The sequence below is a fragment of the Oncorhynchus kisutch genome, linkage group LG18 (assembly GCF_002021735.2).
Source record: "Oncorhynchus kisutch isolate 150728-3 linkage group LG18, Okis_V2, whole genome shotgun sequence".
Taxonomy (NCBI): Eukaryota; Metazoa; Chordata; class Actinopteri; order Salmoniformes; family Salmonidae; genus Oncorhynchus; species Oncorhynchus kisutch.
In genome coordinates this window covers 10,974,757-10,989,620 of record NC_034191.2, presented here as the reverse complement: position 1 = coordinate 10,989,620, position 14,864 = coordinate 10,974,757, and the positions used below count along the sequence as shown (strand labels likewise).

At 50.6% G+C, this 14,864-nt stretch overlaps 1 protein-coding gene across 1 annotated transcript in view; it reads left to right on the top strand.

The window, feature by feature from the left end:
• The window catches only part of LOC109909615 (ventricular zone-expressed PH domain-containing protein-like), a 231,597-nt gene that overhangs the window by 173,400 nt on the left and 43,333 nt on the right, over window positions 1-14,864 (top strand). The window contains 2 exon segments of the mRNA XM_031795382.1: window positions 905-1,000; window positions 1,002-1,023. Coding sequence (XP_031651242.1) covers window positions 905-1,000; window positions 1,002-1,023 — 118 coding nt within the window.

Sequence of the window (14,864 nt, the reverse complement as noted above, 5' to 3'; positions counted from 1 at the left end):
TCTCTCTCTCTCTCTCTCTCTCACTCCCTCTCCTTTTTCTCTCTCTCTCTCTCTCTCTCTCTCTCTCTCTCTCTCTCTGTCTCTCTCTCTCTCTCTCTCTCACTCCCTCTCCTTTTCTCTCTCTCTCTCTCTCTCCCTCTCTCCCTCTCTCTCTCTCTCTCTCTCTCTCTCTCTCTCTCTCTCTCTCTCTCTCTCTCTCTCTCTCTCTAACACACAGATGGTCCTAGTTATTGTGCCCATGTTCATTGTACTAGCTCTTACATGTCTCTTTGAGTGTTAGTAAACCAGACGTAAAATAAATCATCTTTATTTCTTTCTCTCTCTCATTTCAATTCAAAGGACTTTATTGTCATGGGAAACATATGTGTACATTGCCAAATCAAGGGAAATAGATAATAAACAAAAGTGAAATAAACAATATAAACTGAACAGCAAACATTACACAAAAGTTCCAAAAGAATGAAGACATTTACAATGGTGTTTGTTCATCACTGGTTTCTCTTTTCTTCACTGGTTGCCCTTTTCACAGCCTGTCTTCTCTTGAGAGCCATGTCTGCCTACTGCGGCCTCTCTCAATAGCAAGGCTATGCTCACTAAGTCTGTACATAGTCAAAGCTTTCCTTAAGTTTGGGTCATTCACAGTGGTCAGGTATTCTGCCGCTGTGTACTCTCTGTGTAGGGCCAAATAGCATTCTAGTTTGTTCTGTTTTTTTTTGTCAATTCTTTCCAATGTGTCAAGTAATTATCGTTTTGTTTTCTCATAATTTGGTTGGGTCTAATTGTGTTGTTGTCCTGGGACTCTGTGGGGTGTGTTTGTGTTGTTGTCCTGGGACTCTGTGGTGTGTGTTTATGAACAGAGCCCCAGGACCAGCATGCTTAGGGGGACTTTCTTCTCTCTGTGTAGGACCTGGATAGTCTGCAGATCCATCTGCAGGAGGTGCGTTTCTTTCACCTGTTTGGATTCAGTGAAGAGGAGGGCAGCTGGCTCTGCTATATGTGCAACAAACCCAGAGAAGGCCACAGGTAAACTAACACCTGATCCTCCCTGTCTAACACACCTGATCCTCCCTGTCTAACACACCTGATCCTCCCTGTCTAACACACCGATCCTCCCTGTCTAACACACCTGATCCTCCCTGTCTAACACACCTGATCCTCCCTGTCTAACACACCTGATCCTCCCCTGTCTAACACACCTGATCTCCCTGCTAACACACCTGATCCTCCCTGTCTAACACACCTGATCCTCCGTGTCTAACACACCTGATCCTCCCTGTATAACACAACCTGATCCTCCCTGTTTAACACACCTGATCCTTCCTGTCTAACACACTGATCCTCCCTGTCTAAACACACCTGATCCTCCCTGTCTAACACACCTGATCCTCCCTGTCTAACACACCTGATCCTCCCTGTCTAACACACCTGATCCTCCCTGTCTAAACACACCTGATCCTCCCTGGTCCAACACAACACACCTGATCCTCCTGTCCAACACACCATGATCTCCCTGTCTAACACACTGATCCTCCCTGTCTAACACACCTGATCATCCCTGTCTAACACACCTGACCTCCCTGTCTCAACACACCTGATCCTCGCTGTCCAACACAAACACACCTGATCCTCCCTGTCTAACACACCTGATCCTCCCTGTCTAACACACCTGATCCTCCCTGTCTAACACACCTGATCCTCCCTGTCTAACACAACACACCTGATCCTCCCTGTCTAACACACCTGATCCTCCCTGTCTAACACACCTGATTCCTCCCTGTCCAACACACCTGATCCTCCCTGTCTAACACCACCTGATCCTCCCTGTCTAACACACCTGATCCTCCCTGTCTAACACACCTGATCCTCCCTGTCCAACACAAACACACCTGATCCTCCCGTCTAACACACCTGATCCTCCCCGTCTAACACCACCTGATCCTCCCTGTCTAACACACCTGATCCTCCCTGTCTAACACACCTGATCCTCCCGTCCAACACAACACACCTGATCCTCCCTGTCTAACACACCTGATCCTCCTGTCTAACACACCTGATCCTCCCTGTCCAACACAACACACCTGATCCTCCCTGTTAACACACCTGATCCTCCCTCTGTTCTAACACACTGCTCCTCCCTTGTACTAACACAACACACGGATCCTCCCTGTCTAACACACCTGATACTCCATTGTCTAACACACCTGATCCTCCCTGTCCAACACAACACACCTGATTACTCCCTGTCTACACCACCTCTGATCCTCCCTGTTCCAACACATACACACACCTGATACTCCCTGTCTAACACACCTGATCCTCCCTGTCCAACACACAACACACCTGATACTCCCTGTCTAACACACCTGATCCTGCCCTGTCCAAACACAACACACCTGATACTCCCTGTCTAACACACTGATCCTCCCTGTCCAACACAACACACCTGATACTCCCTGTCTAACCACACCTGATCCTCCCTGTCTAACCACACCTGATCCTACCTGTCTAACACAACACAGCTGATCCCCCCGTCTTAACAACACACAACCTGATCCTCCCTGTCCAACACAACCACACCGGATCCTCCCTGTCTAACACACCTGATCCTCCCTGTCTAACACACCTGATCCTCCCTGTCTAACATAACACACCTGATCCTTCCTGTCTAACATAACACACCTGATCCTCCTGTCTAACACACCTGATTCCTCCCTGTCCAACACACCTGACCCTCCCTGTCTAACACACCTGATTCCTTCCCTGTCTAACACACCTGATCCTACCTGTCTAACACAACACACCTGATCCTCCACTGTCTAACATTACACACTGATCCTCCCTGTCTAACACACACTGATCCTCCCTATCTAACACACCTGATCCTTCCTGTCTAACATAACACACCTGATCCTCCCTGTCTAACACACCTGATCCTCCCTGTCCAACACACCTGACCCTCCCTGTCTAACACACCTGATCCTCCCTGTCTAACACACCTGATCCTACCTGTCTAACACAACACACCTGATCCTCCCTGTCTAACATTACACACCTGATCCTCCCTGTCTAACACACCTGATCCTCCCTATCTAACACACCTGATCCTACCTGTCTAACACAACACACCTGATCCTCCCTGTCTAACACACCTGATCCTCCCTGTCTAAACACACCTGATCCTCCTGTCTAACATAACACCTGATCCTCCCTGTCTAACACACTGATCCTCCCTGTCTAACACAACACAGCTGATCCTCCCAGTCTAACATTACACCTGATCCTCCCTGTCTAACACACCTGATCCTCCCTATCTAACACACCTGATCCTCCCTGTCTAACACACCTGATCCTCCCTGTCTAACACACCTGATCCTCCCTGTCTAACATAAAACCTGATCCTCCCTGTCTAACACACCTGATCCTCCTGTCTAACACAACACAGCTGATCCTCCCAGTCAACATTACAACCTGATCCTCCCTGTATAACACACCTGATCCTCCCTGTCTAACACACCTGATCCTCCCTGTCTAACACACCTGATCCTCCTGTCTAACACACCTGATCCTCCCTGTCCAACACAACACACCTGATCCCCCCTGTCTAACACACCTGATCCTCCCTGTATAACACACACTGATCCTCCTGTCTAACACACCTGATCCTTCCTGTCTAACACACCTGATCCTCCCTGTCTAACACACCTGATCCTCCCTGTCTAACACACCTGATCCTCCTGTCTAACACACCTGATCCTCCCTGTCTAACACACCTGATCCTCCCTGTCTAACACACCTGATCCTCCCTGTCTAACACACCTGATCCTCCCTGTCCAACACAACACACTGATCCTCCTGTCCAACACACCTGATCCTCCTGTCCAACACACCTGATCCTCCCTGTCTAACACACCTGATCCTCCCTGTCTAACACACTGATCCTCCCTGTCTAACACACTGATCCTCCCTGTCTAACACAACACACCTGATCCTCCCTGTCTAACACACCTGATCCTCCTGTCTAACATACCTGATCCTCCTGTCCAACACACCTGATCCTCCCTGTCTAACACACTGATCCTCCCTGTCTAACACACCTGATCCTCCCTGTCTAACACACCTGATCCTCCCTGTCCAACACAACACACCTGATCCTCCCTGTCTAACACACCTGATCCTCCCTGTCTAACACACCTGATCCTCCCTGTCTAACACACCTGATCCCCTGTCTAACACACCTGATCCTCCCTGTCTAACACACCTGATCCTCCCTGTCCAAACACAACACACCTGATCCTCCCTGTCTAACACACCTGATCCTCCTGTCTAACACACCTGATCCTCCCTGTCCACACAACACACCTGATCCTCCCTGTCTAACACACCTGATCCTCCCTGTCTAAACACACTGATCCTCCCTGTCTAACACAACACACCGGATCCTCCCTGTCTAACAACCTGATACTCCCTGTCTAACACACCTGATCCTCCTGTCCAACACAACACACCTGATACTCCCTGTCTAACACACCTGATCCTCCTGTCCAACACAACACACCTGATACTCCCTGTCTAACACACCCGATCCTCCCTGTCGAACAAACACACCTGATACTCCCTGTCTAACACACCTGATCCTCCTGTCTAACACACCTGATCCTACTGTCTAACACAACACAGCTGATCCCCCCGTCTAACACAACACACCTGATCCTCCCTGTCCAACACAACACACCGGATCCTCCCTGTCTAACACACCTGATCCTCCCTGTCTAACACACCTGATCCTCCCTGTCTAACATAACACACCTGATCCTTCCTGTCTAACATAACACACCTGATCCTCCCTGTCTAACACACCTGATCCTCCCTGTCCAACACACCTGACCTCCCTGTCTAACACACCTGATCCTCCCTGTCTAACACACTGATCCTACCTGTCTAACACAACACACCTGATCCTCCCTGTCTAACATTACACACCTGATCCTCCCTGTCTAAAAACACCTGATCCTCCCTATCTAACACACTGATCCTACTGTCTAACACAACACACCTGATCCTCCCTGTCTAACACACCTGATCCTCCCTGTCTAACACACCTGATCCTCCCTGTCTAACATAACACCTGATCCTCCCTGTCTAACACACCTGATCCTCCCTGTCTAACACAACACAGCTGATCCTCCCAGTCTAACATTACACACCTGATCCTCCCTGTCTAACACACCTGATCCTCCTATATCTAACACACCTGATCCTCCCTGTCTAACACACCTGATCCTCCCTGTCTAACACACCTGATCCTCCCTGTCTAACATAACACCTGATCCTCCCTGTCTAACACACCTGATCCTCCCTGTCTAACACAACACAGCTGATATCCTCCCGTCTAACATTACACACCTGATCCTCCCTGTCTAACACACCTGATCCTCCCTGTCTAACACACCTGATCCTCCCTGTCTAACACACCTGAACTCCCTGTCTAACACACCTGATCCTCCCTGTCCAACACAAACACACTGATCCCCCCTGTCTAAACAACCTGATCCTCCCTGTATAACACACCTGATCCTCCCTGTCTAACACACCTGACCTTCTGTCTAACACACCTGATCCTCCCTGTTAACACACCTGATCCTCCCTGTCTAACACACCTGATCCTCCTGTCTAACACACCTGATCCTCCCTGTCTAACACACCCTCCTCCCTGTCTAACACACCTGATCCTCCCGTCTAACACACCTGATCCTCCCTGTCCACACAACACACCTGATCCTCCCTGTCCAACACACCTGATCCTCCCTGTCCAACACACCTGATCCTCCCTGTCTAACACACCTGATCCTCCCTGTCTAACACACCTGATCCTCCCTGTCTAACACACCTGATCCTCCCTGTCTAACACAACACACCTGATCCTCCCTGTCTAACACACCTGATCCTCCCTGTCTAACATACCTGATCCTCCCTGTCCAAACACACCTGATCCTCCTGTCTAACACACCTGATCCTCCCTGTCTAACACACCTGATCCTCCCTGTCTAACACACCTGATCCTCCCTGTCCAAAACAAAACACACCTGATCCTCCCTGTCTAACACACCTGATCCTCCCTGTCTAACACACCTGATCCTCCCTGTCTAACACACCTGATCCTCCCTGTCTAACACACCTGATCCTCCTGTCTAACACACCTGATCCTCCCTGTCCAACACAACACACCTGATCCTCCCTGTCTAACACACCTGATCCTCCCTGTCTAAACACCTGATCCTCCCTGTCCAACACAACACACCTGATCCTCCCTGTCTAACACACCTGATCCTCCCTGTCTAACACACCTGATCCTCCCTGTCTAACACAACACACCGGATCCTCCCTGTCTAACACACCTGATACTCCCTGTCTAACACACCTGATCCTCCCTGTCCAACACAACACACCTGATACTCCCTGTCTAACACACCTGATCCTCCCTGTCCAACACAACACACCTGATACTCCCTGTCTAACACACCTGATCCTCCCTGTCTAACACACCTGAACTCCCTGTCTAACACACCTGATCGTCCCTGTCCAACACAACACACCTGATCCCCCCTGTCTAACACACCTGATCCTCCCTGTATAACACACCTGATCCTCCCTGTCTAACACACCTGATCCTTCCTGTCTAACACACCTGATCCTCCCTGTCTAACACACCTGATCCTCCCTGTCTAACACACCTGATCCTCCCTGTCTAACACACCTGATCCTCCCTGTCTAACACACCTGATCCTCCCTGTCTAACACACCTGATCCTCCCTGTCTAACACACCTGATCCTCCCTGTCCAACACAACACACCTGATCCTCCCTGTCCAACACACCTGATCCTCCCTGTCCAACACACCTGATCCTCCCTGTCTAACACACCTGATCCTCCCTGTCTAACACACCTGATCCTCCCTGTCTAACACACCTGATCCTCCCTGTCTAACACAACACACCTGATCCTCCCTGTCTAACACACCTGATCCTCCCTGTCTAACATACCTGATCCTCCCTGTCCAACACACCTGATCCTCCCTGTCTAACACACCTGATCCTCCCTGTCTAACACACCTGATCCTCCCTGTCTAACACACCTGATCCTCCCTGTCCAACACAACACACCTGATCCTCCCTGTCTAACACACCTGATCCTCCCTGTCTAACACACCTGATCCTCCCTGTCTAACACACCTGATCCTCCCTGTCTAACACACCTGATCCTCCCTGTCTAACACACCTGATCCTCCCTGTCCAACACAACACACCTGATCCTCCCTGTCTAACACACCTGATCCTCCCTGTCTAACACACCTGATCCTCCCTGTCCAACACAACACACCTGATCCTCCCTGTCTAACACACCTGATCCTCCCTGTCTAACACACCTGATCCTCCCTGTCTAACACAACACACCGGATCCTCCCTGTCTAACACACCTGATACTCCCTGTCTAACACACCTGATCCTCCCTGTCCAACACAACACACCTGATACTCCCTGTCTAACACACCTGATCCTCCCTGTCCAACACAACACACCTGATACTCCCTGTCTAACACACCTGATCCTCCCTGTCGAACACAACACACCTGATACTCCCTGTCTAACACACCTGATCCTCCCTGTCTAACACACCTGATCCTACCTGTCTAACACAACACAGCTGATCCCCCGTCTAACACAACACACCTGATCCTCCCTGTCCAACACAACACACCGGATCCTCCCTGTCTAACACACCTGATCCTCCCTGTCTAACACACCTGATCCTCCCTGTCTAACATAACACACCTGATCCTTCCTGTCTAACATAACACACCTGATCCTCCCTGTCTAACACACCTGATCCTCCCTGTCCAACACACCTGACCCTCCCTGTCTAACACACCTGATCCTCCCTGTCTAACACACCTGATCCTACCTGTCTAACACAACACACCTGATCCTCCCTGTCTAACATTACACACCTGATCCTCCCTGTCTAACACACCTGATCCTCCCTATCTAACACACCTGATCCTACCTGTCTAACACAACACACCTGATCCTCCCTGTCTAACACACCTGATCCTCCCTGTCTAACACACCTGATCCTCCCTGTCTAACATAACACCTGATCCTCCCTGTCTAACACACCTGATCCTCCCTGTCTAACACAACACAGCTGATCCTCCCAGTCTAACATTACACACCTGATCCTCCCTGTCTAACACACCTGATCCTCCCTATCTAACACACCTGATCCTCCCTGTCTAACACACCTGATCCTCCCTGTCTAACACACCTGATCCTCCCTGTCTAACACACCTGATCCTCCCTGTCTAACACACCTGATCCTCCCTGTCTAACACACCTGATCCTCCCTGTCTAACACACCTGATCCTCCCTGTCTAACACACCTGATCCTCCCTGTCTAACACACCTGATCCTCCCTGTCTAACACACCTGATCCTCCCTGTCTAACACACCTGATCCTCCCTGTCTAACACACCTGATCCTCCCTGTCTAACACACCTGATCCTCCCTGTCTAACACACCTGATCCTCCCTGTCTAACACACCTGATCCTCCCTGTCTAACACACCTGATCCTCCCTGTCTAACACACCTGATCCTCCCTGTCCAACACAACACACCTGATCCCCCTGTCTAACACACCTGATCCTCCCTGTATAACACACCTGATCCTCCCTGTCTAACACACCTGATCCTTCCTGTCTAACACACCTGATCCTCCCTGTCTAACACACCTGATCCTCCCTGTCTAACACACCTGATCCTCCCTGTCTAACACACCTGATCCTCCCTGTCTAACACACCTGATCCTCCCTGTCCAACACAACACACCTGATCCTCCCTGTCCAACACACCTGATCCTCCCTGTCTAACACACCTGATCCTCCCTGTCCAACACAACACACCTGATACTCCCTGTCTAACACACCTGATCCTCCCTGTCCAACACAACACACCTGATACTCCCTGTCTAACACACCTGATCCTCCCCTGTCCAACACAACACACCTGATACTCCCTGTCTAACACACCTGATCCTCCCTGTCCAACACAACACACCTGATACTCCCTGTCTAACACACCTGATCCTCCCTGTCTAACACACCTGATCCTACCTGTCTAACACAACACAGCTGATCCCCCCGTCTAACACAACACACCTGATCCTCCCTGTCCAACACAACACACCGGATCCTCCCTGTCTAACACACCTGATCCTCCCTGTCTAACACACCTGATCCTCCCTGTCTAACATAACACACCTGATCCTTCCTGTCTAACATAACACACCTGATCCTCCCTGTCTAACACACCTGATCCTCCCTGTCCAACACACCTGACCCTCCCTGTCTAACACACCTGATCCTCCCTGTCTAACACACTGATCCTACCTGTCTAACACAACACACCTGATCCTCCCTGTCTAACATTACACACCTGATCCTCCCTGTCTAACACACCTGATCCTCCCTATCTAACACACCTGATCCTACCTGTCTAACACAACACACCTGATCCTCCCTGTCTAACACACCTGATCCTCCCTGTCTAACACACCTGATCCTCCCTGTCTAACATAACACCTGATCCTCCCTGTCTAACACACCTGATCCTCCCTGTCTAACACAACACAGCTGATCCTCCCAGTCTAACATTACACACCTGATCCTCCCTGTCTAACACACCTGATCCTCCCTATCTAACACACCTGATCCTCCCTGTCTAACACACCTGATCCTCCCTGTCTAACACACCTGATCCTCCCTGTCTAACATAACACCTGATCCTCCCTGTCTAACACACCTGATCCTCCCTGTCTAACACAACACAGCTGATCCTCCCAGTCTAACATTACACACCTGATCCTCCCTGTCTAACACACCTGATCCTCCCTGTCTAACACACCTGATCCTCCCTGTCTAACACACCTGATCCTCCCTGTCTAACACACCTGATCCTCCCTGTCCAACACAACACACCTGATCCCCCCTGTCTAACACACCTGATCCTCCCTGTATAACACACCTGATCCTCCCTGTCTAACACACCTGATCCTTCCTGTCTAACACACCTGATCCTCCCTGTCTAACACACCTGATCCTCCCTGTCTAACACACCTGATCCTCCCTGTCTAACACACCTGATCCTCCCTGTCTAACACACCTGATCCTCCCTGTCTAACACACCTGATCCTCCCTGTCTAACACACCTGATCCTCCCTGTCCAACACAACACACCTGATCCTCCCTGTCCAACACACCTGATCCTCCCTGTCCAACACACCTGATCCTCCCTGTCTAACACACCTGATCCTCCCTGTCTAACACACCTGATCCTCCCTGTCTAACACACCTGATCCTCCCTGTCTAACAACACACCTGATCCTCCCTGTCTAACACACCTGATCCTCCCTGTCTAACATACCTGATCCTCCCTGTCCAACACACCTGATCCTCCCTGTCTAACACACCTGATCCTCCCTGTTCTAACACACCTGATCCTCCCTGTCTAACACACCTGATCCTCCCTGTCCAACACAACACACCTGATCCTCCCTGTCTAACACACCTGATCCTCCCTGTCTAACACACCTGATCCTCCCTGTCTAACACACCTGATCCTCCCTGTCTAACACACCTGATCCTCCCTGTCTAACACACCTGATCCTCCCTGTCCAACACAACACACCTGATCCTCCCTGTCTAACACACCTGATCCTCCCTGTCCAACACAACACACCTGATCCTCCCTGTCTAACACACCTGATCCTCCCTGTCTAACACACCTGATCCTCCCTGTCCAACACACCTGACCCTCCCTGTCTAACACACCTGATCCTCCCTGTCTAACACACCTGATCCTACCTGTCTAACACAACACACCTGATCCTCCCTGTCTAACATTACACACCTGATCCTCCCTGTCTAACACACCTGATCCTCCCTATCTAAACACACCTGATCCTACCTGTCTAACACAACACACTGATCCTCCCTGTCTAACACACCTGATCCTCCCTGTCTAACACACCTGATCCTCCCTGTCTAACATAACACCTGATCCTCCCTGTCTAACACACCTGATCCTCCCTGTCTAACACAACACAGCTGATCCTCCCAGTCTAACATTACACACCTGATCCTCCCTGTCTAACACAACTGATCCTCCCTATCTAACCACACCTGATCCTCCCTGTCTAACACACCTGATCTCCCTGTCTAACACACCTGATCCTCCCTGTCTAACATAACACCTGATCCTCCCTGTCTAACACACCCTGATCCTCCCTGTCTAACACAACACAGCTGATCCTCCCAGTCTAACATTACACACCTGATCCTCCCTGTCTAACACACCTGATCCTCCCTGTCTAACACACCTGATCCTCCCTGTCTAACACACCTGATCCTCCCTGTCTAACACACCTGATCCTCCCTGTCCAACACAACACACCTGATCCCCCCTGTCTAACACACCTGATCCTCCCTGTATAACACACCTGATCCTCCCTGTCTAACACACCTGATCCTTCCTGTCTAACACACCTGATCCTCCCTGTCTAACACACCTGATCCTCCCTGTCTAACACACCTGATCCTCCCTGTCTAACACACCTGATCCTCCCTGTCTAACACACCTGATCCTCCCTGTCTAACACACCTGATCCTCCCTGTCTAACACACCTGATCCTCCCTGTCCAACACAACACACCTGATCCTCCCTGTCCAACACACCTGATCCTCCCTGTCCAACACACCTGATCCTCCCTGTCTAACACACCTGATCCTCCCTGTCTAACACACCTGATCCTCCCTGTCTAACACACCTGATCCTCCCTGTCTAACACAACACACCTGATCCTCCCTGTCTAACACACCTGATCCTCCCTGTCTAACATACCTGATCCTCCCTGTCCAACACACCTGATCCTCCCTGTCTAACACACCTGATCCTCCCTGTCTAACACACCTGATCCCTCCCTGTCTAACACACCTTGATCCTCCCTGTTCCAACACAACACACCTGATCCTCCCTGTCTAACACACCTGATCCTCCCTGTCTAACACACCTTATCCTCCCTGTCTAACACACCTGATCCTCCCTGTCTAACACACCTGATCCTCCCTGTCTAACACACCTGATCCTCCCTGTCCAACACAACACACCTGATCCTCCCTGTCTAACACACCTGATCCTCCCTGTCCAACACAACACACCTGATCCTCCCTGTCTAACACACCTGATCCTCCCTGTCTAACACACCTGATCCTCCCTGTCTAACACAACACACCGGATCCTCCCTGTCTAACACACCTGATACTCCCTGTCTAACACACCTGATCCTCCCTGTCCAACACAACACACCCTGATACTCCCTGTCTAACACACCTGATCCTCCCTGTCCAACACAACACACCTGATACTCCCTGTCTAACACACCTGATCCTCCCTGCTCGAACACAACACACCTGATACTCCCTGTCTAACACACCTGATCCTCCCTGTCTAACACACCTGATCCTACCTGTCTAACACAACACAGCTGATCCCCCCGTCTAACACAACACACCTGATCCTCCCTGTCCAACACAACACACCGGATCCTCCCTGTCTAACACACCTGATCCTCCCTGTCTAACACAGCTGATCCTCCCAGTCTAACATTACACACCTGATCCTCCCTGTCTAACACACCTGATCCTCCCTATCTAACACACCTGATCCTCCCTGTCTAACACACCTGATCCTCCCTGTCTAACACACCTGATCCTCCCTGTCTAACATAACACCTGATCCTCCCTGTCTAACACACCTGATCCTCCCTGTCTAACACAACACAGCTGATCCTCCCAGTCTAACATTACACACCTGATCCTCCCTGTCTAACACACCTGATCCTCCCTGTCTAACACACCTGATCCTCCCTGTCTAACACACCTGATCCTCCCTGTCTAACACACCTGATCCTCCCTGTCCAACACAACAACACCTGATCCCCCCTGTTAACACACCTGATCCTCCTGTATAACACACCTGATCCTCCCTGTCTAACACACCTGATCCTTCCTGTCTAACACACCTGATCCTCCCTGTCTAACACACCTGATCCTCCCTGTCTAACACACCTGATCCTCCCTGTCTAACACACCTGATCCTCCCTGTCTAACACACCTGATCCTCCCTGTCTAACAACACTGATCCTCCCTGTCTAACACACCTGATCCTCCCTGTCCAACACAACACACCTGATCCTCCCTGTCCAACACACCTGATCCTCCCTGTCCAACACACCTGATCCTCCCTGTCTAACACACCTGATCCTCCCTGTCTAACACACCTGATCCTCCCTGTCTAACACACCTGATCCTCCCTGTCTAACACAACACACCTGATCCTCCCTGTCTAACACACCTGATCCTCCCTGTCTAACATACCTGATCCTCCCTGTCCAACACACCTGATCCTCCCTGTCTAACACACCTGATCCTCCCTGTCTAACACACCTGATCCTCCCTGTCTAACACACCTGATCCTCCCTGTCCAACACAACACACCTGATCCTCCCTGTCTAACACACCTGATCCTCCCTGTCTAACACACCTGATCCTCCCTGTCTAACACACCTGATCCCTCCCTGTCTAACACACCTGATCCTCCCTGTCTAACACACCTGATCCTCCCTGTCAACACAACACACCTGATCCTCCCTGTCTAACACACCTGATCCTCCCTGTCCAACACAACACACCTGATCCTCCCTGTCTAACACACCTGATCCTCCCTGTCTAACACACCTGATCCTCCCTGTCCAACACACCTGACCCTCCCTGTCTAACACACCTGATCCTCCCTGTCTAACACACCTGATCCTACCTGTCTAACACAACACACCTGATCCTCCCTGTCTAACATTACACACCTGATCCTCCCTGTCTAACACACCTGATCCTCCCTATCTAACACACCTGATCCTACCTGTCTAACACAACACACCTGATCCTCCCTGTCTAACACACCTGATCCTCCCTGTCTAACACACCTGATCTCCCTGTCTAACATAACACCTGATCCTCCCTGTCTAACACACCTGATCCTCCCTGTCTAACACAACACAGCTGATCCTCCCAGTCTAACATTACACACCTGATCCTCCCTGTCTAACACACACCTGATCCTCCCTATCTAACACACCTGATCCTCCCTGTCTAACACACCTGATCCTCCCTGTCTAACACACCTGATCCTCCCTGTCTAACATAACACCTGATCCTCCCTGTCTAACACACCTGATCCTCCCTGTCTAACACAACACAGCTGATCCTCCCAGTCTACATTACACACCTGATCCTCCCTGTCCTCTGTCTAACACACCTGATCCTCCCTGTCTAACACACCTTGATCCTCCCTGTCTAACACACCTGATCCTCCCTGTCTAACACACTGATCCTCCCTGTCCAACACAACACACCTGATCCCCCCTGTCTAACACACCTGATCCTCCCTGTATAACACACCTGATCCTCCCTGTCTAACACACCTGATCCTCCCTGTCTAACACACCTGATCCTCCCTGTCTAACACACCTGATCCTCCCTGTCTAACACACCTGATCCTCCCTGTCTAACACACCTGATCCTCCCTGTCTAACACACCTGATCCTCCCTGTCTAACACACCTGATCCTCCCTGTCTAACACACCTGATCCTCCTGTCCAACACAACACACCTGATCCTCCCTGTCAACACACCTGATCCTCCCTGTCCAACACACCTGATCCTCCTGTCTAACACCACCTGATCCTCCCTGTCTAA